Raw genomic sequence first — 26,287 nt, forward strand, 5'->3', positions numbered from 1 at the left:
CCAAAAAAACGACATAACGCAGATCCAATAGAGTATCCAAACCGAAAATAGAGTCTTGTAGGGTAGTAGTGAATTTAGGACTACGCTTAGAGGTGAATGCTATAATGACGAAACTGGAAAGGAGAAGGTCCAGACCCGCAGCAGAGCACCTGACTAAGGTGTCTAAGTGTCAACTGCGGAGCTTCTCCCTCGTTGATCCAGGGGATCACCTTTGCTCATTACTCTGCAATGCAACTCCCATTGACGGGATTATGCAGCTGATCGATCTGCTGTGTCCCCTGCTTTGATTCAATCCCTATCTATTCGTAGCCCGTTGGGGCTCACCTCTGCCATGGCCGACTCCGAAACCTCCAGCCTCCAGGGAACCAGGTCGCGCCGCGCCTGGACAGTCTCTGCAGATTCAGAGACAATGGATAGCTCAGCTCGGAGCAACGGCCGATCATCTAATGATTCCAATCTCGAACGACCCAAAACTTCAACTGGGGAAGTCCCAGATTCCGCTAAGGCTGGACCTAGCGGCATCTCCAAGCTCCTCAAAGCACGACGGAGGCGGAAGAAGAACGACAAAACACCTGCAGATGCGCCACCTGTACCGGAGATTGTCACTGAAGAGGACCTCCGGGAGAGTCGATCGAATGATTCCCGAGATGGCAATTCCACTTTAACATCATCCAATAATAGCTCAGCCCCGCCAGAAAGCGATGTCATGAACTTATTGACCGATGATTCCGAGCCCGAGAGGTACGTCTAAGCTTTGCCGCCCCGTTCTCATCGTCTCGGGAAACAAACTAACATCTTTTTGCCTAGGACTCCGCCGCTCACCACTCGCAACTCCCATACGGGATTCTATACCTCCTCCTCTCCCCTCTTTAAGACCAGATCCGTGGACGCCCCTGAATCCGAAGGCGGACAAGCGGACGTTGAATCGGCTGTAAGCGGCCAAAGTGTGACTGAGTCCGAGTCAGCTACTAGCGATGATCCCCCCTAGGCCAGGCATTCAATCAAGCATGACATTGGATGTTCCGGCCGGCAATAGCAAACGCCGCAGTACTTCGCCTTCACCGGGGCGGCGCCTCAAAGATGCCTTCAGCTCCGACAAGAAAAGCGAGAAAAACGCAAGCACGACTGCAAGCACGACCACAAGCGCGACCACAAGCGATGACGCAGACCGAGCATCCTCAAAATCGGGTAGCAAGGACAAGCGGAGTATATTTGGAAGCAGACGCAGCAGTCTCTCATCGAAAAGGGCTCAGGCAGCTCCAGATGAAGCTCCTCCGCCCCTGCCAGCTCCAATACGTACAGACTTGAAAGAAAGTAAACCTCGTTCCCTGGAAGCAAGCCCTCTACCGAACACGCCTCCGCATACAGCCATCCCAGCCCCAGCCACGACCGTAACCCCGCCCACGCCGATCGAACACCGGCCACTCATTTCACAAATACTAGGCGATGGAGTAACGGGCTCCCCGGAATCAGTCACATCTCGAAATTCCATATCATCTCCTCCAGGGGTTACTACTGTGAGTCCTTCTGGAAATATGATCTCACATCGGCGGGTACGATCTGCCTCCGCGGCTCATGGTCCGAGCAAGTTATCCAATGTCACAGCATTGAGTCCGCTAGACGAAGGAAAGTCCCTCAAGAGTTCGTCCAGTCAACAAAGTGGCTTCTTTTCATCGGTGTTCTCTGTCGCACAAAACGCCGCTTCCTCAATTAGCAACACCCTCAACAACCAACAAAGAAGTCGGACTACCTCTTCCGCTGTACCCGCTGAGCTCGAAGAGAGCGGCGAGGGCAGCTTTGAAGGTCTTGACAGAAATTCCGATGAAAGTAAAGGCGAAGACGGGAAGCCATCTGCTGTGCAGACCCTGGGGGCTGGTGATCTGAGTTTTAGTCATCTAGACATTGACGCGCCGCCCGGGGAGGTGATCTCTACTACCGATGGAGTAGTTGTCACCAAGCCTCCAGCGACTCCAGTTGATAAGCGGATGAACGCAGCAGTTCAGCGGCGGGACGAGGATTCTGCGAAGCTTGAGGACCAGCGGGCGGCACGCGCAGTTAACCTGGCTTATGAAAAGCCCGGTGAATTCCCCGTTATTGGGTCTCCTGGCGAGGATGTCTTGGATATCCAGTCTACCGTTTCCAATCCTAGAGACGGCCTTATGACTGGGGATCAAACTCCTCCTACTGGCAGTATCATTGACGGTGATATTGGTAGCGGTATCAAGCGAAGTGGAAGTGTGCGTAGCCGACTTGCACGACGCCACCGTGGTTCTTCCGGGGCCACTGCCTCGACAATTGGTGCTATCGGAGCTGGGGCCAGTGCCCTGGCGCTTGGTGTTCCTGGCGTCAATTCAAGCGTACCTCGGCTGACTGGCTTCGCGGTGGCGAGCAAGAAGCGCAACCGAGACTTCCACCAGCTATTCCGAAGTGTTCCAGAGGACGACTATCTGATTGAAGACTATAGCTGCGCCTTACAGCGTGAGATCATTCTTGCTGGACGTATCTACGTCTCCGAAGGTCACATTTGCTTCTCCAGTAATATTCTGGGATGGGTGACCACTCTTGTCATCAGTTTCGATGAGGTTGTCGCCATCGAGAAGGAGAACACTGCAATGGTATTTCCCAACGCCATTGCCATTCAGACGTTACACGCTCGACACACCTTCCGCAGTTTGCTAAGTCGTGAATCTACGTACGATCTGATGGTAAACATCTGGAAGATCAATCACCCGTCTATCAAAAGTTCCGTGAATGGAACCCGGGTCACCAACTCTACTGGTGACAAGACTGAGAAGGTTGGAGATGGCGAAAGTGACTCTGAAAGCGTCACCTCTGATGAAGACGAGGTTTACGATGAGGATGAAGAGGACGACGCTGCGGAAAGTTTCTTCGAGGCGGGGCCTAGCGCCAACGCAAGTGACAGGTCATTGCCTGGCCGAGCAGGTCTTAGCCGCCAAACCTCAGGCTTATTCACCAATGCAATGGTCTCAGGGGCTGGCCCAAGTAACGGTGATATCAAGAATGGCGACAAATCGGCGGCTTCCAAAGAGCCCGATTTCCCTGGACCCGCCACACACGGGCCCACTGAATATACGGAACCCGGTGGTTCATATGATAAGGTCATCAAGGATGAAACCATTCCTGCCCCGCTTGGAAAGGTCTACTCCTTGGTCTTTGGACCTGAATCGGGAGAGTTCATGACCAAATTCCTTGTGGACAATCAAAAATCTGGCGAGCTTCAGTTCGAGGGAACAGCTAAGGGCCTGACCAACGAAAGCCGCGTCAGAAAGTATTCTTACATAAAGCCTCTCAGTGGCGCAATCGGGCCCAAGCAGACCAAGTGTATCAGTACCGAGAACCTTGACTTTTTGGACCTGGAGAAAGCAGTCTTGGTCACGCTAAGCACCCAAACCCCCGATGTGCCTAGTGGTAATGTTTTTGCCACAAAAACCAAGTACCTCTTTACGTGGGCCTCTGGCAACCAAACTCGGTTCCTTATGACATGTACGATAGAGTGGTCCGGGAAGAGCTGGTTGAAAGGTATGTTTTTCGAGATCCTAATTACATGGAAGTTACGCTAAATGCTGTGCAGGTCCTATTGAGAAAGGTGCAATTGACGGTCAGACTGCATTCGGTGACGACCTGGTCAAAACTCTGAAGATGGGTGTTGTTCCTCGAGGGCGCACCGCTGCCGCTGGACGAGGCAAGGGTCGTCGCAAGAAGGGTGATCCTGCGGTTAGCGATACGTCTAAGGTAGCTGGGCACAAAACGGCCACGGATTCTAGCTCAAAGCAGGCCGAGACCTGGGGTCTCTTCGAACCGATTCGCCCAATGCTAGAGCCTGTAACCAGCATGCTCAAGCCGCTTTGGAGTGGAAATGTCATGATTCTCATGGTCGGTATTCTACTGTACATGGCATTCTTCCGAGCACCGTCTGGTTCATCTACTCTGTCCCGAGATACTGGCCTACCTGGTCTAAGTCTGCCTCAGCGCCTAGCCGCCTATGACGAGATGTGGCGTCGTGAGGAGAGTGAGTTGTGGAACTGGTTAGAAGACCGCGTCGGTATGGAAGGCATGGTCTTCCCCACTCTACATCACCGTCCAGAGGCTCACACAGCTCGCAAGACTTCCCGGGTCAACGTGGCTGATGAGCTTGATCTTGTTGATCGACTTCGCGAGGAAAAGGCCTCGGACCGAGAGATGGATCACGCGATTCGGACTACTCGCCAACGTCTTGATATTCTTGAAGAAATGATGAACAGGCGCAAAGTGCACTCGGCTCCCGACGGAGAGCCTGTCCGAACTGAGCTATGAGTTTGACCCATTTCCGATAGCATGCGCCTCCTGACCCAACTTCACCAAACTCGATCTACCCACCTACATCGCTTCACTCTCAATTTTCCTTTAAGCTCTCCTGTCTCGACTACGACAGTTCTTCACTCCCTGACTCCCAATTACTTTCCATATCTGTCTACTTCCTTTCACTTTTGGGCAAGTCCCTTCCTCTCCTTCGCACATATTGCTACCTCGCCACATTCCTTTCGCTTGACATCTCTACCTGACACGTGCGGGAGCAAGCCTTTCCTTCGCATGTACATGAGCGCCAACTACTGTCTATACCGGGCTACACGAGCCGGCTCTCAGATCTCTCTCCTCTCTCTCTCTCTCTCTCTCTCTCTGTTCAAGCGCGTTGCATCACGGGTTCTTCTAGTGCTGGTGGTGTTTGTATCTTTCTGTCCCAGATTATCTCTTTTCCCAGCGTTCTGAGTCGAATTATTTTTTTTTTTTGGTCTGGGCACCTCTAAGCGCTGCTGCAGTTCTTGTTACCGGATGGGTTCTGGTGTTGATATTTTCAATACCTGCCAAGCGTGCATATATAGACGCATCCAAACGTTTTATCTACTTACGTCTTCCCTTCTGTGAATTAGGCCACTCGAGAATTGCTCACTTCGAATTAAAAGGTTCTTATTGGCCGGGTATTATGATATTTGTATATACCGTCTGTTCCATTCGTAATCCAGCACAATGGACGATTAAGCAGATAGCTTTAGCAACTTCCCAGCACAGAATTGCGTTACTTACCTCTTCATCTCCTGATCCTTCTCTTGGACCTTCTGCCGCCTAATCTCCTGATTCCTTGCCCGAGACGTTTCCCATGGCTTCACACCCGAGTAGAACAGATCGTCAATTTGTTCCAAGGATAGTGTAGCGGTCTCGGGCACAAGCAAAAATATGAAGATGGCAACGACAAAAGTTACGCCGGCGTAGAAATATCCAACGTTGGGTCCCATGTTACCATACTCCGGATCTAACATGTAGGGCGTCCAAAAAGTCGCGCCGAAAGAGAATAGGCCGTAGAATATGACGGTATTCGCTTGTCCGTATGTGCGAAGTGCCACACTGTGCATCTCAACCGAAGCTAGGCCGGCACTAGGCGCAATGGTTCCGCCGAAAATGAAGGCCCATAGACAGAGCAAAATAACGACAACCATCTTTGCAATTTGGTCGTCACTTCCCAGTGCGGTGTTGACTGAGGATAGAATGAGCATGCATGTTGCCATAGCACTGTAGCCAGTCACAATGGCGATTCGTCGTCCGCCATATTCGACAATCAGTGGCCCGATCAAAGCGCCGGCGAGAATGCATAATGCGATGATCACGTTGATGAGGTATGGGTTGCTGATACCGACACTTTTCAAAAAAGTTGTTGCGTAAGGCTGCACGAATTGGATTCCGGTAATCGATAGCCCGATCATGATCAAGGCGGAGGCTAGTGTTCGGCGGATTTGGCTTGACTTGTAGATTTCAAACCATGAGTTCGTTGCCGCGGCAGTTCGCTCCTCTTTGATATGAGCCTTGATATCCGCAATCTGGGCTGTAATTTCGGCGGAATCTGCAGGCATGCGATACAAAATGCTGAAAGCCTTCCGTGCTTCGTCTTCTTTCGAATCATCGTTGTTTAGAATCCACCGTGGCGACTCGGGGAACATCAGGATGCCCGCACCCAGGATGATTCCCAATGGAATCTGGCACAGAATGGGTGTCTTCCATTGCCAGTAATTTCGTGGCTCAAACTGAGCCGAACCCGCACACACGGCACCTGAAGCAAGATTACCCAAGGCCGACCCAACGTTGTAGAGCGCCAGGGAAATACCACGCTTGCTCGCATCGATACACTCTGAACCGTAGGTGACACTCGCGGAGATGAGTTGACCGATTCCAACAGCGCTGATACTCCTGCAAATCATATAGTGCACGAAACTGCCTGCCCCTCTTCCTCCTGTGCCGAGCATACCAGCCGCACCGATGATGGCAAGCATGCAGCCGATCTGGATAGCACCTCGACGGCCAGTGTATCTGTCTGCGATGCCCGAAACACCGCCTCCAATGCCGATGAATAGGTAGTTCAAGCTGATGCATAGTGATTGTTGCAGCGGAGTGAGTGAACAGTGATCGACCGGTTTGTTGGTTAACGGGTTCAAGAGTTCGGTGCAAGTGCCAAATGCCCTCAGGTAGGAAGGCATGATCAACACGGCACCGACGTATCCATTATCGAAATTCGAGATCCACGCTGCCAAAGAGACCCACAGAGACAATCTGAGCATAGCTCCGGTCGAGATTGAATGTCTTCCATCGGCGCGAATGACGGGAGGGTCAACGAGGTCGAGGTCATGCTCAGACTCTGCATAAGAGGCCCGCATGGTGGAAATGTATACGTGGAATCTAAACCAAAATTGATTTCTGGTCGAGTTTTCAAGATCTTCGCTCTACCTTTTGATCTGCAGACCCAAGTTGGACCTTATAAAACCCCTCCTTGTCTCCGTGTTCCGCCTGCATACCAAAGATGCGCCTGCATTTCTAGACTAATCATCAAAAATGCCAGCGAGGCACTCTCCCCGATAGGAGGATTTGATAGCTCCCAGTGGCTGATACGGCCCTTGCTCCTATCAAGTTTGAATCTCCAATGGTTCAACAGGTTTTGTGGTCATTCCACCCGCTGTGAGATCGCTGTCGAATTAAAGTAGGCCAAGCTCCACAGGGCTGTTTCAGCCTGTCATGCTTCATCTCTAATGGATGCATGGAGCAGATGCACTGGATGACTTTCAACACACTGATAACGAGCAATGAGCAACGAGCACTAGATCGATTCCCCAATGAAGCATGTGATACTATGGAGCTTGAAAGGGGCATAACTTTCGCTAGCGACGGTGAGTGCCTCAAACCCGGCGAACAAGCTCAACATCCCCTTCAGCGGGATCCTCGGCCGCATGTATCAACGTTTTGGCTCCAGACAGACTGTGCCCATCAGGTCATCACTGTACTATCTAAAAACCCCGATGTTTACCCGGTGGTCCTTCTGGAGAGCCTTTCCGAGACCCGCCAACGGTAGGTCCCGCATCGTGTGTAATAACTAGATGAAGTGGATCAAATCGAAGACTTTCCAACGTTCCCAGGTATCAATAAAGACCGTCCCTGACATAGTCTCCTCACAAATACAGCATGGACATTAGTGTAGAGCGGCATTCTGCCGAAATGCAAATGGAATTCCTCCTTACTCGGGCGAGATACTATTCAGGACACTGCACAATGCCAGAACGTTCGCAAATTCGACCATCCCAATACATCCAAGGTCAGCTGTTCAAATCATCTGGTCAAAAAATTCCTAGTTATCAGCATGATATGCAAGCCTGACCCACCCTATCGATTAGGTACGAAGGAATCGTAGACGGCTTCTTAGCCGGTTGAGAAATGCTAGCGCAAGGGGAAGCCCGTGCTCAATCTTTACGGCGGCAATCAGAATTGGTTGTTAGAGTCTACTGGAAGTATGAGTGCTCGTTCCAAGCTCGGAGAAAAAAAAAGTACGACTGTGCATCGTGAGCCTAGTTTAACTCCTGACTAGAAATGGTCAGCGGGGAGTGGAGATCCTTGACTTTCAGTCCCACTATGATCGTGCCGCCATTAAACTTATGCTTGCTAGAGTTTATTTCTTGTCAGATTTGGCGTGCAGTGTTATCGGCTCATTTCCAAGTGTATAGCCCGACGTAAGGGCTTCCACGACAGGAGAGCTCTACCCGGCACGGATTGACGTGGATCGGTGAAGCAGCTCATGAATGCAAATCATGAATGAACTCAGTCGCAGTAATCTCTTTTTCGATCACTCACTATCTCTTCGGGGCATTGAATTGGAACTGTTTTCTTGAGTAGAGTCGAGTACTTCAAAAAAAGATCACGTGCACTCGCGCAACCCCGGACTCCACCGGCGCCCGCAATCTTCCCCAAGCAACCCACCATGGAACTCTCGACTATCCTGATCATCGCTGTCCTCTTTATCGGTAAGAACTAAGAGTCTTATATTCCTGCACCGAGGCGTAAATTAAGCAATGCCACTACTCTTCGAATAGGCATAGCACACTCGGTCTAAGACAAAACTGACATCCACCTGCAGCCTTTCGAGTGTTCCAAGCGCGCAGCGACGCCTCAAAGCCCATGATGTCGCACGGAAAAGTAGCCAACATTGACAAGTCAGTTTCCTCCGCGCCCAGAGCCGAGATGATAGGATTGGGGCAAATTCAAGTCTAACATGATGCACGGGGACAGCCTCGCCATTTTTAGGGCACTCACCTCCGAAGGTCCCGTCGTTGTGGACTTCTATGCTACCTGGTGTGGACCCTGCCGCGCTGTGGGCCCCAAAGTCGGCGAGTTGAGCGAGAAATACCCGAATGTGCGCTTTATCCAGGTCGATGTTGATAAGATGCGTGAGGTTGCGTCGCAATACCAGGTCACTGCTATGCCTACCTTTGTTTTCTTGAAAGATGGCAAAGAATTTGGTCAGCGGGTACGTGGTGCCAATGTTGGTGCCCTGGAAGCTGGTATTAAGAACCTTGCTACTTGATTTTCATCTTTTTTAAAAAGAATTTGGAGATGATCTGGAATTCTATGTCGTCCGCACACCAAATGCGAAGAACTGATGCTAGCTTTTCCCATCTACCAGTTTTGCGATGGACTTGATCACTGCTTGACTTCTTAAAAAGGCACAACTCATCTCATAAGATGTTGTTTCAAAGGACTTGTCAAAGCACAGCGAGACAAAGAAGCAAGGGACCTTTCCTCAGTTGTAGCTCCTGTTTCCAAAAGTCATTTATACAACTACGATTCACAAGTTTTGTGGTAAATAAGTTATGTATAAAGCGGAGATAACATTACTTCTATGAGCGAGCACGAGAGGAAATGTATCTCACAAAACGGACAAGAAGAAATCGAACATGAGGTATATCACAGGACAGTTCCAACTCCCAGAAAACCAAGCCACCGAAGCGAAAGCGCTTACAGGAAGGAGCCGAGGCAATACAGGGAAGGGCAGCACCGAGCACGTCGTGGGAGGCGGTGGAGGGGAATTGGCACAGCAGGCGATGTTCTGCTTGCACTGCTGGTTGAGCAAGTCCTGGATGGGGATACCGGCCACGACGGGGACTATCGATGGTTAGTGTCGTTGTACAACGGTGTGGATGTTTGAGAAATACTGACTATGGGCATTCAGCTTTGTGCACTGGTCGAAGATACCAGCACCCTCAGCACCGGAGCCGCTACCCATCAGGTTGGAAAGGAGACCGCCGCCAAGGCCCGAGTTGATATCGGTGGTGTCAGCGGCGTAGATGGCCTTGTTGCAGCAAGAGAGCTGGGCCTGGTCACCGCACTTGGACTGGGCCTCCAGGACGGTCATGCCCGCGGGGACCTTCCAGCGAATGTCGGAGCCCTGGCTCTCAAGGCCGGCCTGGGAAGGCAAAGCGACAGCCACAGAGGCGAGGGCAAGAGTGATAGCGGTCAGAGAGAACTGCATTTTGAAGGTAGAGATTAAAGATTATAGTCTTTAATAAAAGATTGAAAGAGGGTTTATAGAAGAGGATGGTAGAGAAGAGGAAGCTGGAGATGTGTGTGATGAAAAAGGTAACATGACCCTCGATGTCACGCCTTTTATCTCTGAGAATCCGATGTTTGGGTCAGCGTTTGCCGTAATCTTTTGGCTCGATATCAAAAACAATCCTACCATTTTTTGCTCTGTGGAATGCCATTCGTAAAGGGGCGAGAGCCATAATTGCTTGAGCTTCAAGCTTCCTGAGCCCCTTCATTGGTTGACCGATTCCTCCGGAATTTACTGTTCGATTAGATGGCCCCTGTACTCCTGAACGTCCTTTAGCCCTGCATTCCAACTTGTACGGGCGGCATCCACGGAGGCTACCCTACAGAAATGATTAATTTGGATAAGGTCCCTTTTGCTGACTCCTCGTTTCAACGGTGGATCTAGTTCTAACGAGATTTAGGGGGCTTGACTATGGGACACGATTCACGCTGGGGATGTCGCTGTTCTAGAAGAAGCATCCAAAGTCTTCACATGTGGACTTCCTAAGCAACGTACGAAGAATGCTCTAACCATTGCAAACCTACTATCAAAGCTTACATCGTCGCACTGATGGCTTACAGGTGCAGCTTGTTGGCGCAAGTGACCTCAGTGGCTTCGGAATCTTGTACAATCTCATTTCTCGAATAGATCGATCGCGTCTCAGCTCGTGGTACCATAGGAACACGTACCAAATTAGTCACCAGTTCAAATGAGATAATTTGAAATCCCAAAATATGAGTGCCGGTATTGATCCCTGAGTCGAGTCCCTACTCAAGACTGTGGATCAATCAGAGGTTCGATCGAGATCTTGAATAAGCCCACTCGAAATCCACTTGCGGCGCATTCAGCGATGCCCGCTCCCCCTGTCGATCATCCTTGGGCCGGACTGGATCAGAATGTGTCCCTGTTACAATGGGTGACCGATGAGATCTGCACATTATATCTCCTAGATACAGATTCTTAGATTCGTTCGCGCAGGGAAGGAACGGGTTGTCGCCCTGTGGACTTTATCTTTTGGAAGCAGAACACATGCAACGACTGCTATAGTTGGGATAATAGAAGGGAAATGAAGGAGCTCAGGATTATTTGCGATTTCTTGCACCAAGACCTTGCACATTTCTCGTAGAGAAAATGTGATGAGGATCACAGGTGTGCCAATTGGATTGGAAACTGCGATTACAGGGACAGCCCCTTGATCGCGGCATCCGTGGTCGAGTCATGACTTTCACACCGCACAATCTCACTACAATGCCAACTTGCGACTTGCGACTTACTCTTATGTCACAGTCAGGATACGGATCTTGAACTAGAATCAAATTCATCAAAGTTACCTACAGAATAGCCGGCTTTGGGCCTTACCTTCTATAGATGCAGTAGTACATTACTACCTAAATAGGAAATACGCTAGCCTCATTTGGAGTACCATGCAGTTAATGGCCTCTCGCTCTTCTGCGACAAGCGTCTCTTTAGAGCTACTTTTCTGCTATATAGGCTATAGCCATGCGTTTTCTCAGTTGTCTGGGTAATGGACATTAGTAATATTATGAATGGGATGGAGATAATTAGAAAATGGTGGCAGCACTGTTTGAAATATATGTCCTCCATCAACGCACATCAGTACCTCCTACAGTCCTCATGAACCAAATGATGCGACACAGCCTATATGGAATTAATGAAAGGATATCATGGCATCTCAGTGGCAACATAAACAGCATCTGCACGCCCTGGAGAACACTAAGCCTCGTGCTTAGTTTTATTTAAACACACGCTGGCGATGCATTGGGCAGGCTTAGCGTCATTGTTGCCCAGGCTCTAACCCAACTAAGAATAGCGCAACCGCCACAGCCCATTCTATGAGCCGCTTTGAATATCGATTGCGGATGATGTTCGAGTCTGCCTATAGCCAAGATCCAAGGACTGTGTACTTCCTGTGATGACATGAATAACTGACTGAAATTCGATACGGATTTTGAAACTATCACGGACAATTGTGCTGAAGTATCATCGAAATGTGACCACCATCGCTTCACAATCAATTATCGAATAACCGCTGTTACGAAGTAAGAAGGATACGGAGTGTAAGCGTGAAATCAGTTGTTCAAGATCCTAGCTAAGCTGCGTACGTAGACGTGATAGAAGGAAGGGTCCGGTCAGCTGCCCAGCTGACATCCTCCCAGTATATAGATTTAAGTACTCGGCGCCGCAAATAGCTAGTTCTTCATGGGAGAGGGCTGTACATGCGACGAGAAATGTGGCGTTGTTGAGTCGGCCTATTCATACGACGTTGGCTGGGTGGCGTAAGGCAACGTGGAAGCAGAAGTTCTTTTGAAGGAGGTTCAGAGAGGAGGGCTTGCTTGGAAGGGGTGGTTACTCGTTGACCTAGCTGTGTTTCATTTTGTTACTCTCTCTACATAGATTGTCTTAGTAAACTGATCAACAATTCGAGTTACAAGTGAAGTTAACTTCGGTAAAAAAGATGAATAAGCATCGTCTATTTCTCAACGCAGCAAATGCAAATGCTTCGAAAAATTTTCAGGAGAAAAAAGCAAATTGACCAGGAGGATGTGAATCGGTTCGGTCAGATCTAGACCGCCGAGGGGAATCGTAGTGAAGAAAAAGCATTAAAAAGCAATGGTGCAGGTGTTAATCGCTTTCAAACAATGGTCAAGAGAACGCCGGCGCCCTGCGTAAAAATAAACTGACAAAAAAGCAAAAGCGCGCACCAGCTATGAGGATTGTACAAGAGGAAAACAATATCAAGCTTGCAAGTATAAGGAGTAATGTCCTCGAGGCAGAGATTCGTGGTAGTCATGGAATGGTCATGGAGAAATGCACAGTACAAGAGAGTGCTTAAGCATCGGGGAACGACTCGGTGCGGTCCTGCTGCATACTCTTGCGCTCCTCCTTGACTTTCTTCTTCTCCATCTTCTTCATAGCTTCCTCAGTCAACTGCTGTCGGAAAAGACGTTCCACGACGTCCTTCTTTCGGGCTCGTCGGTCACCAATCATGATCATCACACCACCCGTGATATTGCAGGTGATGGAGCAGCAAAGGATGACTGTAGTCAAAGCAAATGGACGCTCCCCCGGGGATTCCATGCTCCAGGTGCAGGCGCCCAGAGCCATTTGAAGGAGCGAATGACAGTCGAGGATGACAACAATAGCGATGAGTAGCTGCATGGGGAAAGCATGATGGGTCATCGTTTCGTGGGGTTTATAGAACGTATGGGACTTCGCAAATTTCTGCTGGTGGTGTTCCAAGCGCTGCTGCTGGCGGGCGTCGAGAACAGTGTATTCATACTCATCCTCTTTGGGCGTGTCTCCAAACTCGACATCCACGTCCTTTTCTTTGGTTTCTGGCAGATCATTCTTGTCTTTCAAATCGGGAAGCGCCTTCTTGCGGCGGATCTTCCACGTCAAAAATGTGTAATGCGCGATAAAGCACATATGATAAGTGTCCACGGCTCGGAAGGGAGCCAATCCATCACCCATGATGGCGAAGAGTGCGACCAGAATATTGTCGATGACGTTGATGAGGTAGGATTGTCTTCCACCGACGTTAATCCAGCCTGGATGGAGAAGTTAGAAGATATCCTCATTTTGATGATACCATGTTCAAGAAAGCTCGTACCGATCAAGAAAAGCACCCATGCGAGACCAAATAGAGTGATCAGGGTTGCGTAAAGTGTAACGAGGAAACCCAGCGCTGTAGAGTCAATGGATCAGCATGAATTGGAGCATGTGAGGACAGGAGGAACATACGCTTTCGGACGTATTGTCCAAAGCCCTTCATTGCCCGCTTGAACTTTGAGCGACGGGAATGCAGCATGTGTCGAACATGATCATTGAGCTCCATAAAGTCTTCCCGTGTCCATCCCTCAAGCCCATGGTCTTCGGGCAGTACAGCGTAGCGAGGACCCGGCAATACGGAAGACATACTCGTAAACGGACGAAGCTGATCCAATCGCGGCCGTTGTTGAAGTATCCTGTCTTCGGACAAGTCCGCTTCAGCTTCGTCCGTTGTTGTTCCCTGCTCTTCGTCCGAAGAAGGTGGGTGTCGCGTGAGCTGGTAGGTGGGCATGCGGTTGACCCAACCACCCAGGTTAGGCACAAACAGTGAGTTCTGAACATTCGTAAGGGTAGACAAGGCAGAAACCTCAGGATCTGGGACGGTCGAGGGTTAACAAGTGTCTTGAGACACTGACTCATCGAACATGGCTTACCGATGACATCCAGTACATCAACTACTTGAGGCGCGTACTCGTACCTGCGTTGCTCCTCTTGCGTGGCCGGCGGGGCGGCTCCTGAAACGGTTGATGCCCGATTACGGGAGAAGCGATTGAGTGCCGCTTGACTTGTGCGTCGCAGCACATTCCGAGAAGCTGGTCGTTCCAGCACGGCAGGCGGCGGCTCGAGATACTCGGGTGCATGCTGCTCACCTACACTCTGCGTTGGAGTGAGTGGCACCGGGCTCTGACGGGATGATTCTTCCGACAAGGGCGTCATCCGGATAGGTGTTGCCACCTGCTGAAGTGTGTTCGGAGGGGATGACCATCGCCCTGGGCGCGGCTCAGAGCTACTGCGTCGGCGACCGTGGATGGACTCATCTTCTTCAGTGACAGGAGATTGTATGGTCGGGTGGCGAGAGGTCGAGAGCCCGGGTTGTTCCGCTTGCTGCGAGTTGATGGTGTCCAAGGAGGAGAAGGAACCCAAGCGCGAGATCCGGATACTAGGACGACGCGGGCGATTCGAATCGCCGCGAGTACGCAGCGTTGCCAGCGGTGGCCTCCTCGGAGGAACGAATGAAGACTCGGGAAAGGGTTCAGAAGGTTGCGACTCGGATTCCCCTGCAAGCGAGAAGGGCTCAATGCGATCTCGATCCATTGCGGGTCAAACGGGCAAGCCGGAGGATGGCTGGGAGGGAAAGAGAAGGGCGGTTGGAAGAATGCCAACAAATACGAAAAGCCCAGCCCCCTAAGGGATGTAAGACATGAGATATTGAAAAGTACCAAAATTCTAAAAGTGTACCAAGTTAAGTACTGACGTTTGGGAAATCCAAACTTTGGGGTCTGGAACAGAACCCCTTCCGGACCAGCCTTAGTCATCGCCAAATCTTGTTTTCGCAGTGACGACGTAGTGGAGAGGCGCCTATGTCTGTGCTTGTCACTATCGTGCTGATCTTTGCAGCCCTCGGATCACGGCGGCCGATCAATGCAAGCGACACTGGCCATTTTCACAGTTGGTTTACAGCACGGGCTCTCATGTACCATAGTGGATCGAAAGCAAAACACGTTTGACAGAACACTTCCCGGTGGCAAAATAACATGATAAAGGGCTGGGGGCGGTTGATCGATAAGCAGGCTCCACCCCTCCGCTTCGATTGAGCATACATATGTCGGAGTTCAGCGTCTGCAGCGACTGATACGGATTTCGGTCACTATGAACCTACATGCACATATGCAATATACTTCAAATGTGGTGGGTGTGGCAATGACCCCCGCCCCGGTCGCGCTGTCTGTGTTTTGCTTACTTTTGGAGCCACTCCAACAGCTTTTTCTAAATCTATTTCTTTATCCGACAAGAAATGTTATACAGAGCTGTCTAGAAATACTAATTTGGAAAGCTCACCTAAGGGTACTCAACTGATATTTTCCCAATACATAAACGGAACTAGGCTTCAATGACAGGCATTATGAAGCAGACCCTATCACGAGCTAGCAAGAGGCAGAGATCCACATAAAGTAGTCTATGGTGGTTGAGAAGACAATCTTAAATTGACCGAACAGCTGGAGAGAAGAAGGATCCTTATGGGACATGCATGTATAAATGAAGTGATGTTTGCTATCAGTAGTATCAAGTTTCGAGGCATTGTCTTTCTGGAGATTCTCGGAACAATTTGGGGCTATACCAAGGGCCGTGAATTGACCTTTCATTCTAGGACGACTGAGGATCATGGGTGATTTTGACAACTACCATTGTATCGAAGAAGAAGGCAGGAAAGCTGTTTTCTTGTGTAACATTGGGATATCCGGATGTGTCATGACTGTGTTTTACAGGAGTCCTTGGCGGTACAAAAAGGCTAGTACCGCAAATCTACGCTGATTCACCATTTGAACCCCTGGATATTGATCTAATCTTTATTCTACTCGTTCCCGTGTCGACTCGCCTAAGATATGCCTTGTACGCACGCTTTTGTAGCATTTGTCCTGACACTATGTTCCGATCCCCAAGATGAAGACAGAAATCGTGGGTGATACCACAAATATTCTAAAAAACCGGCCCACAAGACCTGGCGGCTTTAGCGACAGGAAGGAAAGAAGACACTATTCATTCAGACGGGTGTATTCTGGATAAATCTCTGCATATAGGTCTAAAGTGCACAAAATGCATACAGTCAAATTGCCACTCGCCGTATATTTCGTTTCGCAAGGGCGCTTGTCATGACCTCAGTCCTCTTACAAGAAAAGAGATTACAGTAGCTAGGCCCCACTCGGTGTTGGGGGCATCCCCAGGTTCCCCAATCATTAGGGACTAAAAACCACAGTGGAAGAGCGTGGAAAGCACCGTCTCAGCAATAACGCGCCCAGGGCGTGCGATAACTTCCCTAACGGCGATGTCACACCGCAGTCCCCGCGGTATTGAATTCTGTGTGTCGAGCTGGTCCGTACTACGACGATCAGTTGGTGAACTTGGATCTGGTCGAATTCCGAGCCTGAAATACGATGAACGCGATCAGCATCTCGGTCTGCGCCAGTGTAAAAGTTACGCTCAAGCAGAAGCGAGCGCCATAGCCGAATGGCATGTAATGTTTTTCCATGAGAGAGCGCTGCGCCGCTTCTGTCTTCATCCATCGACCAGGCCGGTACAAGTAAGGATCGTCAAAGACGGCAGCATTATGATGCAATGCCAAGACCGAAGCGGAAATAGTGACCTTGACAGTATGATGGGGTCAATAGGCCATTCTATTTACACTTCAAAATGGACAAAAAGGCGGCTGAAAGTACTCACTCCGACTGGGAGGATCACCCCGTCGAATGGCTTCTTGTTTGGGACTATTCTCTCGGCATGTCCGCTGGATAGGGGGTATTTGCGCCTCGGCTCTCGAACACAACAGTCAAGAACCGGTGTTGCTATCACACTTTCAATCTGAATCCAATGGTAGGCCGTGAAGCTCTTTGCGCAGCAGTTTCTGCCACTCCGAGTTACACGTCAGGTCCCAGTGACTAAACGTCAACGCTAGGGTGGTGGTGGCCTGCGCGGCAAGTATGTAGCAAAGGGGCTATTAATGAGATGCTATGGTTAGCCTGCCGATTACAATTTAGTAAAATTCATTTCTTGCGAGCTCTCCCCGCCCACTCAATTGATGCCCCGACAAACTTATCACTGGCAAGACATAGCGATTTGGTTCCAGATATGGACAATAATACGCTTCGCTGCACCATATGTCTTTTTCAACACAAAATTGGAGAATTTCACACGATGGGCTGAGATGGAAAAGGAAGACCACTAGTTCGTCGTTCAGCTAGCCCAAACGGACTTAGATTTTGTCGAGGTCATGCAAGCGTCTCCCAAAATCGAAGCAGGGCCTGAAACCACAAAGTCAAATGAAGATACATACAATGGAGAACCGGCCTCTCACAGAAAAGCGGCGCAGACAGAAGTGCCCTCAGTTCAAAGACAAGAAACGACCAGAATAAGTAGTCTAGAGGCATTCGCTCGGCCCTTTACTTGACTGGAGCTTGATATTAGATGCGGTTGTAAGTCTGATTAGAATGAGTCCTACACAATTTTACAGTCTCCGAAACGTCTCAAAAGTTTAGAATCGGTTGAAATGACAGACGTCTTCTCCGCCACAGCTTTGCGGCCCTAATCAACCTCTATTTCCAAGAGTTTTACCAACGAGCCAAGTAATAAACAGGCTTGCTCTTCTTCTCAACCATGCAAGATCCATTTGCGGAAATAACAAACTATTTGGCGGCCACGATTGGTCGTACATTACCTTAAGAACCGTTCGTCAGAGCTTAAACATGTGGCCCCGCCGACGTTGCTTCGGTCCTCACCGCAGGTTTATTGAGCCCTCTTCAAGAGCCATAGCAACACCACAGCATCTCCGGCCGGCTACACAGGGAACATCATGGCATTGGGATTCAATAGGAATGTATTCATGGGACGCATTTCAGACTTCCAGAAAGGCCCTCATCAGGAACTCGAGCTCTTCAAAATCCAGTATTAAGTGAAAATCAAGTCTAGCCTCTTCGATATGTTCCCTTACCCATGGGTTCTTCAAAGCTTGTCTTCAAAGCTTGTCTTCAAGAAGTGGCCGAAGCTGACTTCTCCCGGATTGAAAGCCCTCGTGCCGGGCGCAGTATGGTGTACATCGATGTTCTTGGCACTTTCATTCCAATGGAAACGAGGGCCAACCGAGACCAGAGATTAGCATTACCGAATTTGCAGGTACTCACGGTGATGTTGTGGATGATACGGCTTTCAATGAGACGCTCAAAATTCAATGTAGTTCGACGACTTGGTACGCGATTGTCAGTGCCTCGTCTTTGAGACGGGCACACTCGAGTTGCGGCATTTGAGTATGGTCACCAGAGCGGCCACTTAATGATGGGCAATAGTGTATTCCTGATCTCGAAATTTAAGCACAGATGGGACCCTTGAGCGTCGGATGATCATTTTTTTCTGAAGGGATATGTGCCAACTGTATTGCGTGAAGTTATGGTAAAAAAGCTTGATTGTGAAGACAGCCATGGCAGGTCAGAAAGCATTTTCACCTTTATGAAACAGAAAATACGTGCGGCGGCAAGTAGAGCTGATGTCAGAACATTTGCAGAGTTCTGTACGTAATTTCGAAAAACGCTTCTGCTTGGTGGATCGTGAAGATCAACGGGACCGCGAATCATAGTGGAGCCGGCTGAGGTGGAAGATCACCCTGCGTAAAGCTGCCAAATCTATGTTTACTTCGGTAACTGGGGTGGCAGTGGCACTTGGCGCATATGGTGCAGGTTAAATCAGGCAGAATTAAGATGTATGCGTCTCAATTCCAATATTGGATCCCTGAAGAAATTGTACTGTGAATTGTTAGCGAGCTACGTAGTCAAGAAGAATGCACATCGAATGTCATAGTACCTCAAAGAAACTGGGTCTCTGGGCTCCATCATGACATCAAGTGGTTGCCTCGAGGACAAAGGCGGTGAAGACGAAAGGCATCATAATGCCCCAAGGTTTCGAGTGGGTTTTTAGGGCCGGTCGGGGGCTGTCACCGCCCAAGGAGAGCCTGTGGCACCTAACATTAGCACCTGAGCTTGGGGCAGTAACAGAGTCACTCAGATCACCCAAACACGGCTAGCCCCTCACCGCCTCTCCTTTCCTTCCTCTGTCTCCCTTCCAAAGGTTCCTTCTTCCTTCCATCATAACAACTAACTCAATTTGTCTGCCATCTTCCCCCACCATCGGTATCTCAGGGCACCAAGCTACCCTGCTCCTTCCCTCCGTCAAGTTTTCACCCGCATCCAGGCTTCAATCAACAAACCTTCCCGTTTGTTTGACACCACGCACGTTCGAGCTTTTTCCATCACGAACTCTTGTGTCTCACTTTCAAGATGTCTGCCGTCGACGCTCTGACTACCGACATGGCTGCTGCCACCGTCAACGAAACCGCCAACACCAACGGCACTGCCCCGGCCGCTACTCAGTCCGCCGATGCTGCGGCTGCCAGCGCCGATGAGGGCCGTCGTCTGTACATCGGAAACCTCGCCTATGCGACCACCGAGGAGGAGCTTAAGGAATTCTTCAAGAGCTACACCATGTAAGTTGTGACGCGCTAGCTGGTTCTTCGGTTGAGACATTGGCTCTGGCAGACCCCGCAAAGCTCCATGACTAACTTGTGACCCGCAGCGAGAGCACCTCGATCCCGGTGAACCCCCGTACTAACCGCCCCGTTGGATACGCCTTTGTGGATCTTGCCACTGCCCATGAGGCTTCCGCCGCCATTGAGGAACTTTCCGGCAAGGAGATTCTTTCGCGTAAGGTGTCCGTCCAGTTGGCTCGCAAGCCCGAGCCCGCGGAGGCAAAGGAAGGTGCTGCCAGCGGAGGTGAGGGTGCTAGCGGCAACGAGGGCCGCAAGCGGACCGGTGGCCGTGGTCGTGGCCGTGGTCGCGCTCGTGGCCGTGGCGGTCGCGTTGGACGCGGTCGTGGAGTACGTCATTTTACCCTCCAAACCCCAATCAACAAATACTGACAACAATTTGAAGGTCCAGGAGGGTCAGGAACCCACCGAGGCTACTGCCACCGAGGAGACTCCTCTGGCCGAGATTACGAACGAGACTGAGGCCGCTGGAGTGGAGGGCAAGCAGCAGGGCAAGGCCCGTGCCGCCCGCCCTCAGAAGCAGCGTGGCCCCCCCGAGGATGGCATTCCTTCCAAGACCAAGGTCATGGTCGCTAACTTGCCCTACGACTTGACCGAGGACAAGGTACGTGGCTAGCAGTTTGAGCTTTTAATTCTCCAAACTTCGCGTACTGATCAATCTCTACAGCTGAAGGAGATCTTTGCCGATTACAACCCCGTCTCCGCCAAGGTCGCTCTGCGTCCCATTCCCCGTTTCATGATCAAGAAGCTCCAGGCCCGCAACGAGCGCCGCAAGACTCGCGGTTTCGGTTTCGTTAACCTGGCCACCGAGGAGCTCCAAGCCAAGGCCGTCAGCGAGATGAACGGCAAGGATATTGATGGCCGCACTATTGCTGTCAAGGTCGCCATTGACAGCCCCGGCAAGGAGGATGATGTTAATGCTGCTGCCGATCAGTACGAGGAGACCGCTGCTCCTGCTGAGGAGAACACCGCCCCCGCTGCCCCCACCGAGGCCTAAATTCTCGCCGATTTCTTTACCCCGCAGATAACTTGCTGACTTGGCTTGAGGTTTGGAATGGGAGGTGTTTCAGCAGTCATATGATAACGTTCCCCTTGGAATGATATATGTTATGCGCTTGTTTGAAAGTTGAATCTGGGGAGAGAGGAGGGTGTGATGACCTTTTTTACGGACGCCATGGACTATCGCCATGTCGTCCATGCTGGAGAGCAGTTTCTTTGTTTTGCTGATGCCTCCACCCTTAACGACCTTTGCCTTCTGTATTGTATCTTAGCACACATTTAACTCTTGATGACGACCTGCAATTGGAGATTATTCGTAGTCATATTGTACGGAGTGTTGTGGATAGCGTGCCACACTTAGCGATGACGCTAAGTTGGGGTGACCCTTGCCGATCAGCGGACAGCCAAAACACTCCCTCGCAACTCCGTTCGATCCATCTTGCATACTTCGTCTACCCATTATCTCTGCCATTGCACGATCTCGGTGGAGCGATTGAAAAAAGGGGTTCGGCTTCAAATTACACCTTTCCCTAAACAGCGCCGAGGCCGAATCCGCCCTACCCTTGAACGACACTCGCTCGCCACTTCCCAATTGTCTCTCCTTATACACTCTACACACTATGTCTCGCATGTGGGAAGTCGACCCGGAGACAAGGACAAAGGTGCGTTGGTAACCCTCCATTGGCCGCCATCAAGACGTCCAAGGCCACAACCACTGCGACACTGCAAGGAAAACTAACAGCTAGCCCTAAACAGCTCGTCCAAATCTCCAAGACCAACGGAAATGACAGGTGTTGCGACTGCGGCGCACCATCACCTCAATGGGTTCGTGAAACTCCTAAGTCAACGCCATACCTTTATACCCACCTTTCCTGGACCCTGAATTCTGAACCCAAAACACACACGAGCTAACGAACCCGCAGGCCTCCCCCAAATTCGGAACCTTCATCTGCCTCAACTGCGCAGGCACGCACCGCGGGCTCGGTGTACACATCTCCTTCGTCCGTTCGATCACCATGGACGCTTTCAAGCACACCGAGATTCAGCGCATGGAGCTGGGGGGTAACGAGCCTTGGAAAGCATTTTACGACGCGCACACCGTGACAGTTTCCGAGGGCCGCACGTTTGAAGATTCTACAATCAAAGAGCGATACGAGGGTGACGCAGGAGAAGAGTGGAAAGAGAGATTGTCGTGTAAGGTTGAGGGCCGCGAATATGTGCCCGGACAGGAGAAGAAGAATACCACTGCCTCGCGATCGAGTACGCCGATGAGTCTGGGTACTGGCCCAACGGGGGGAACCCGGACGGCCTCGCCTGCTGCGTCTTCGATTCGGTCGCAGGATAGCGCGCGGGGCCCGACGAAGAAAGAGCAGAATGAGCAGTACTTTTCGAAACTCGGGTCTGAGAATGCCGGGCGCTCGGAGGCCTTGCCACCATCGCAGGGGGGGTAAATTTACGGGCTTTGGGGGTGGCATGCCTGCACCTGCTGCTGGAGACCGGAAATCTTCGCCTTTGGGGGGGATTTGGTGGGTTCGGGGGCTTTGGAGGAAAGCAGCCGTTTGATGAGTTCCAGAAGGATCCTATGGGAAGTTTGACAAAGGGTCTTGGGTGGTTTGCTTCAACTGTTGGCAAGAGTGCCAAGCAGGTAAATGATGCATATTTACAGCCTACGGCTAAGCAGGTATGTATTGACACTTGGTTGTTGGAAGTACGTGCTAAAGATGAAATTGCAGCTTGCCGAGTCGGATTTCGCTGCTCAAGCTCGCGTACAGGCTGCTAGCTGGGGCCAGAATCTGCAGACCGGTGTCCGTGGTGCCGCAGACCAGTTCAATCGTTTCGTTGAAGGTGAAGATGGTCGTCCTACGCGGTCTCGCGTTGAACCCGAACGTAGGGATTTCTGGGATGACTTCTCGTCTCTTGGTGAAGAGCGCCAGGTCAATGTCAATGGAACTGGCAATGATAACAGACACCAGCGAAGCGGGTCGCGATCTGATGTTATTGGCACTGCCGCGATGCGCAAGGGCCCTGCATCTACGCCGCTGGCAAACTCTACCATTCCTACTGAGACCAGTGCTCCTTCTGGGAAAGAGGGGACAGAGACTGGTGCTGCCACAGCCAAGGGCAAAGATGACTGGGATGACAACTGGTAGATTTCTGCCGTATATATTGGGTTGAGTTTGGGTTGAGTTTGGTCATTACCGGGTGTGTTTACTACACGGTGGGGCTCAGATGCCATGTTCATGGTCGGTGTTGATGCCCGTCTGGACTTATATTTTTGCTTCGAATGAAGGGTTATCTCTTGGCTCGATGGGATGTGATTCGACAGCGCATTTCAGGTGAAATCGCAGGCGATTGTGTTTTGATCAGAGTAGTGGTACATTGTAGGAGTATATTATCACAGATTATAGTGCAATAGGTGGAGGCGTAGAGAGAAGCATGGACTTAGAAGCCTCCTCTTAGCTCGGCAAGAACAACCTTTTGTCTCGGGGCAGACATATTCTCAAATCGGTCTACGCTCATCACGAAGGTGCCGCGACCAGCGGTCAGACTGCGCAGGTGCTTGAGGTAGCCTACCATCTCCTTGAGAGGCACCTTGGCAGTAATAGTACGCTGACGAGAAGCAGAAGCCGATACCTCTGCACCAACAGACGCACTGATGAAGGGATCAGCGGGTGCATACACCCGCTTTGGATCAATAGGAGGGAAAACGTCTTCTGGAGATTCAGAGGCGTCGGTCGCGGATACTGGAATTTCCGCATCCAGTGAGAGAATGTGTCCACCTCTGGAAGATGAAATATCATGAACGACTGAACCAAGACTAGCTTCGTCGACACTGATAATGACGTTCATGACGGGTTCCATCATCACTGTCCCGGGCCCGTCGAGGAGATTCCGAAGAGCGCCAGAGGTGGCTTGACGGGCAGCAGCAGAAAGTGCAGATGTGGTGGTGTCACTGCCAAAGAGGTGTTCCGCCTCGTTGATTGTGAGAGTAACTCGGGTGTTGTGCATAGGGAATGTAAATTGGGGTCCGCGAGCAAGTGCTGCCAACGCCCCATTCTGAAGGGCCGTGCGAAGAGCAGCATTGTCCATACCCGGTGGAAGAAGTGGGCTGCTTTCCTCGTCCATTGCCTGCAGACCTGGAGCACGGATAACTATTTGATTGCCTTCAAGTGTCTCGGCTAGAAGGGTGTCCTCGTCTGCAACTTCCGCGACATCCTCTCCATTGAAAGGCTCAACGATAGCAGTGCATCCTGCCTTGCCACGGCGACCCGCCACTTCCTTGTCAAAGATCTTCGTGATGGCAGCAGATGCGCCAAGTCCGGACTCTCGATATCCAATTTCAATCCGTCCCATAGAGGCCTTCGCTTTCATATCGTTGATCAGACGATCCCGTGCGATCTCAAGATGAAGCTCGCCCATTCCACTCAGGAGGGTCTGACCTGACTCTTCGTCCACGCTGACATGCAGACTGGGGTCCTCACGGAGAAGTAGAGCCAGTGATTCCTGCATTCGCTTTTCCTCGCTTAGGCTGTGCGGCTCAACGCTAGTGAAGAAGACCGGGAGGGGCACCTCGATTGGACGTAGTTGGAGGCTAGTGAGTGGCTCTGGTGGCGTGGCTTTGTTACCTGCGTAGGACACAAGAGTATCACCAGTTCGAGCGTGCTTGAGTCCAACCACCACGCCGATGTGACCAGCAGGAATTGAGTCCACTTCAACCGCGTCATTCGCATACATCTTCAGTAGTCGCGGTGCGCGCTCAGAGATGTGCAGATTCGTATTGAAGAGCAGACTGTTGCGATCTAGCGAGCCGGAGTACACTCGCACGTATACTAGTACACCACGCTTGGGATCATTGACTACCTTGAATGCCAGTGCACAGCTTTGCAACTTGCCGATGGCTCCTTTTGGGTCAACGTGTGTCACTGCCTTCTTCTTTTTCTTGCCCTTTGACGGGGCAGATGCTTGTTCGGTCTGTTCCACAATCAAGTCTCCAGAGAGCAACCGTCGTAGTCCCCCTTTGACACCGCTGATGCTGACTTCGGGATCGGGTGCCTCGGGTGGACTGGGAGGAGATTCACCACCGCGTCTAGCAAAGGCTGGACACCCATGTTGCGGAAACTGGCCCCAGCGAAGACAGGCACAATTCGACTCGCCTGGTCAAGGACGCACCGCCGGAGGCTTTCAATGAGATCCATTGGCTCGATCGCCATATGGTCTTCATCGCATTCAAAGAACTTTTCCACAATCGTCTCATCCTGCTCACTCAGCAGTTCGACCAATGCAATTCGCGCCCGACGGAGCTCCTCTGCCAGAGCCGGTTCCTCGGCATCCAAAAGCTGGAGATTCTTCATTTTAACTGTCCGGCCATCCTCTCCTTCCTTCCACCGTAGCCCCTGTAGATTGACTGCATCTGCAATGCCAACAAAAGCCCCATTGCCACCCTCGAACCAGGGGATATGGCATACAGCTGGGTATACAGACAAGCGAGAGCTGACCTCGCGCACAGTACGGCCAAAGGCAGCACCGTCGCGGTCCAGCTTGTTTACATATATAACTCGTGGGATCTTATATGTGCTTGCTTGATGCCACACCTGCTCCGTCTGGGCCTCAACACCAGCTACACCATCCAAGATGCAGACCGCACCGTCCAGGATACGCAGGGACCGCATGACCTCGAATGTAAAGTCGGCGTGTCCAGGCGTGTCAATGAGATTGATCGTATGTGAGTGGGCTGAGCGTGGCAGTGACGGATCTTGCGTGCTTGATGTAGCCCCATTGCCATCGCCAGGTGGCCAATGGAATGTGATGGCAGCCGACTGGATAGTGATACCACGCGCACGTTCCGCGGGCAGGAAATCAGTCACCGTCGAGCCTTCATCAACATCGCCAATGCGCCGAGTGAAGCCGCTGTAGAACAGCATGCGCTCGGTAGTCGTCGTCTTGCCGGCATCGATGTGGGCGATGATCCCAATGTTGCGTGTTCGGTCCAATGCCTCACTCTGCCATCTTGCGAGTGATGTAGAGAAATATCTTGGTCGAATTTCAGAAGAGATGAGGCTCTTCAGGTGGTTGGTCTGGGTCCTTAAACAATGCGAACCCATACATCGCATCCCCGGCTGAGGGAGGCGAGACAATGAAGCCATGGCCATGCCTGCTGGTGGCCTAGAAATGACTTCTTATGTCTTCTAGATGCAAGAAGACATGCGGTCCTCCGGTAGACGTTGAAGTTGAGGAAAAGAATCGCGGAGCTGCTACTCGACCGGGCTTGGCGCACCTTCCACTTCGCCCATACGTAACCGACTCCTGCAACTCAACAACCCAGTCTCAAGGCTGTCCCGTGATCCCAACCCTCAGTCTGCTTGTACAACTTGCTATGCGCTTCTAAAAGCGCCATTAATATTTATCTCAAGCTACGAGAGGTATGTTTCCAACTGTCTTGGAGCTACCTGAGGGTCATTGTGGGGGTCGATCCCCAGCCATCAATACTGACGCCTGCCATGAACTAGCAGCTCCTT

At 51.0% G+C, this 26,287-nt stretch overlaps 8 protein-coding genes across 8 annotated transcripts; 4 read left to right on the forward strand and 4 right to left on the reverse strand.

The window, feature by feature from the left end:
- Positions 1–331: 331 nt before the first annotated feature.
- Positions 332–4,314, forward strand: N7477_007489 (GRAM and VASt domain-containing protein; the record flags this gene model as incomplete). The annotated part of the gene is made up of 4 exons (XM_056969152.1): positions 332–741; positions 808–944; positions 994–3,540; positions 3,593–4,314. The coding sequence occupies 4 exons, from the start codon at positions 332–334 to the stop codon at positions 4,312–4,314; spliced, it is 3,816 nt and encodes a 1,271-aa protein (XP_056819184.1).
- A 764-nt stretch (positions 4,315–5,078) lies between these two features.
- Positions 5,079–6,701, reverse strand: N7477_007490 (uncharacterized protein; the record flags this gene model as incomplete). Its single annotated transcript, XM_056969153.1, has 1 exon — positions 5,079–6,701. One exon carries the CDS (start codon positions 6,699–6,701, stop codon positions 5,079–5,081), a length of 1,623 nt encoding a protein of 540 aa, XP_056819185.1.
- A 1,589-nt stretch (positions 6,702–8,290) lies between these two features.
- Positions 8,291–8,893, forward strand: N7477_007491 (thioredoxin family protein; the record flags this gene model as incomplete). The annotated part of the gene is made up of 3 exons (XM_056969154.1): positions 8,291–8,333; positions 8,447–8,522; positions 8,599–8,893. The coding sequence occupies 3 exons, from the start codon at positions 8,291–8,293 to the stop codon at positions 8,891–8,893; spliced, it is 414 nt and encodes a 137-aa protein (XP_056819186.1).
- Positions 8,894–9,071: 178 nt separating this feature from the next.
- On the reverse strand, positions 9,072–9,838 carry N7477_007492 (Hydrophobin; the record flags this gene model as incomplete). Its single annotated transcript, XM_056969155.1, has 3 exons — positions 9,072–9,122; positions 9,329–9,471; positions 9,526–9,838. The coding sequence occupies 3 exons, from the start codon at positions 9,836–9,838 to the stop codon at positions 9,072–9,074; spliced, it is 507 nt and encodes a 168-aa protein (XP_056819187.1).
- Positions 9,839–12,748: 2,910 nt separating this feature from the next.
- Positions 12,749–14,782, reverse strand: N7477_007493 (DUF2985 domain-containing protein; the record flags this gene model as incomplete). Its single annotated transcript, XM_056969156.1, has 4 exons — positions 12,749–13,467; positions 13,530–13,604; positions 13,661–14,062; positions 14,122–14,782. 4 exons carry the CDS (start codon positions 14,780–14,782, stop codon positions 12,749–12,751), a joined length of 1,857 nt encoding a protein of 618 aa, XP_056819188.1.
- Positions 14,783–19,506: 4,724 nt separating this feature from the next.
- N7477_007494 (RNA-binding protein) lies at positions 19,507–20,769 on the forward strand (the record flags this gene model as incomplete). The annotated part of the gene is made up of 4 exons (XM_056969157.1): positions 19,507–19,712; positions 19,802–20,102; positions 20,158–20,376; positions 20,440–20,769. 4 exons carry the CDS (start codon positions 19,507–19,509, stop codon positions 20,767–20,769), a joined length of 1,056 nt encoding a protein of 351 aa, XP_056819189.1.
- Positions 20,770–21,391: 622 nt separating this feature from the next.
- Positions 21,392–22,921, forward strand: N7477_007495 (GTPase-activating protein GCS1; the record flags this gene model as incomplete). The annotated part of the gene is made up of 6 exons (XM_056969158.1): positions 21,392–21,433; positions 21,528–21,596; positions 21,695–22,218; positions 22,267–22,297; positions 22,345–22,452; positions 22,505–22,921. 6 exons carry the CDS (start codon positions 21,392–21,394, stop codon positions 22,919–22,921), a joined length of 1,191 nt encoding a protein of 396 aa, XP_056819190.1.
- Positions 22,922–23,213: 292 nt separating this feature from the next.
- On the reverse strand, positions 23,214–25,921 carry N7477_007496 (mitochondrial elongation factor MEF2; the record flags this gene model as incomplete). The annotated part of the gene is made up of 2 exons (XM_056969159.1): positions 23,214–24,824; positions 24,851–25,921. 2 exons carry the CDS (start codon positions 25,919–25,921, stop codon positions 23,214–23,216), a joined length of 2,682 nt encoding a protein of 893 aa, XP_056819191.1.
- Positions 25,922–26,287: the final 366 nt, after the last annotated feature.

Source organism: Penicillium maclennaniae (genome assembly GCF_028827695.1).
Source record: "Penicillium maclennaniae strain IBT 15551 chromosome Unknown utg000007l:1.0-4884863.0:1.0-4888362.0, whole genome shotgun sequence".
NCBI classification, from domain to species: Eukaryota; Fungi; Ascomycota; class Eurotiomycetes; order Eurotiales; family Aspergillaceae; genus Penicillium; species Penicillium maclennaniae.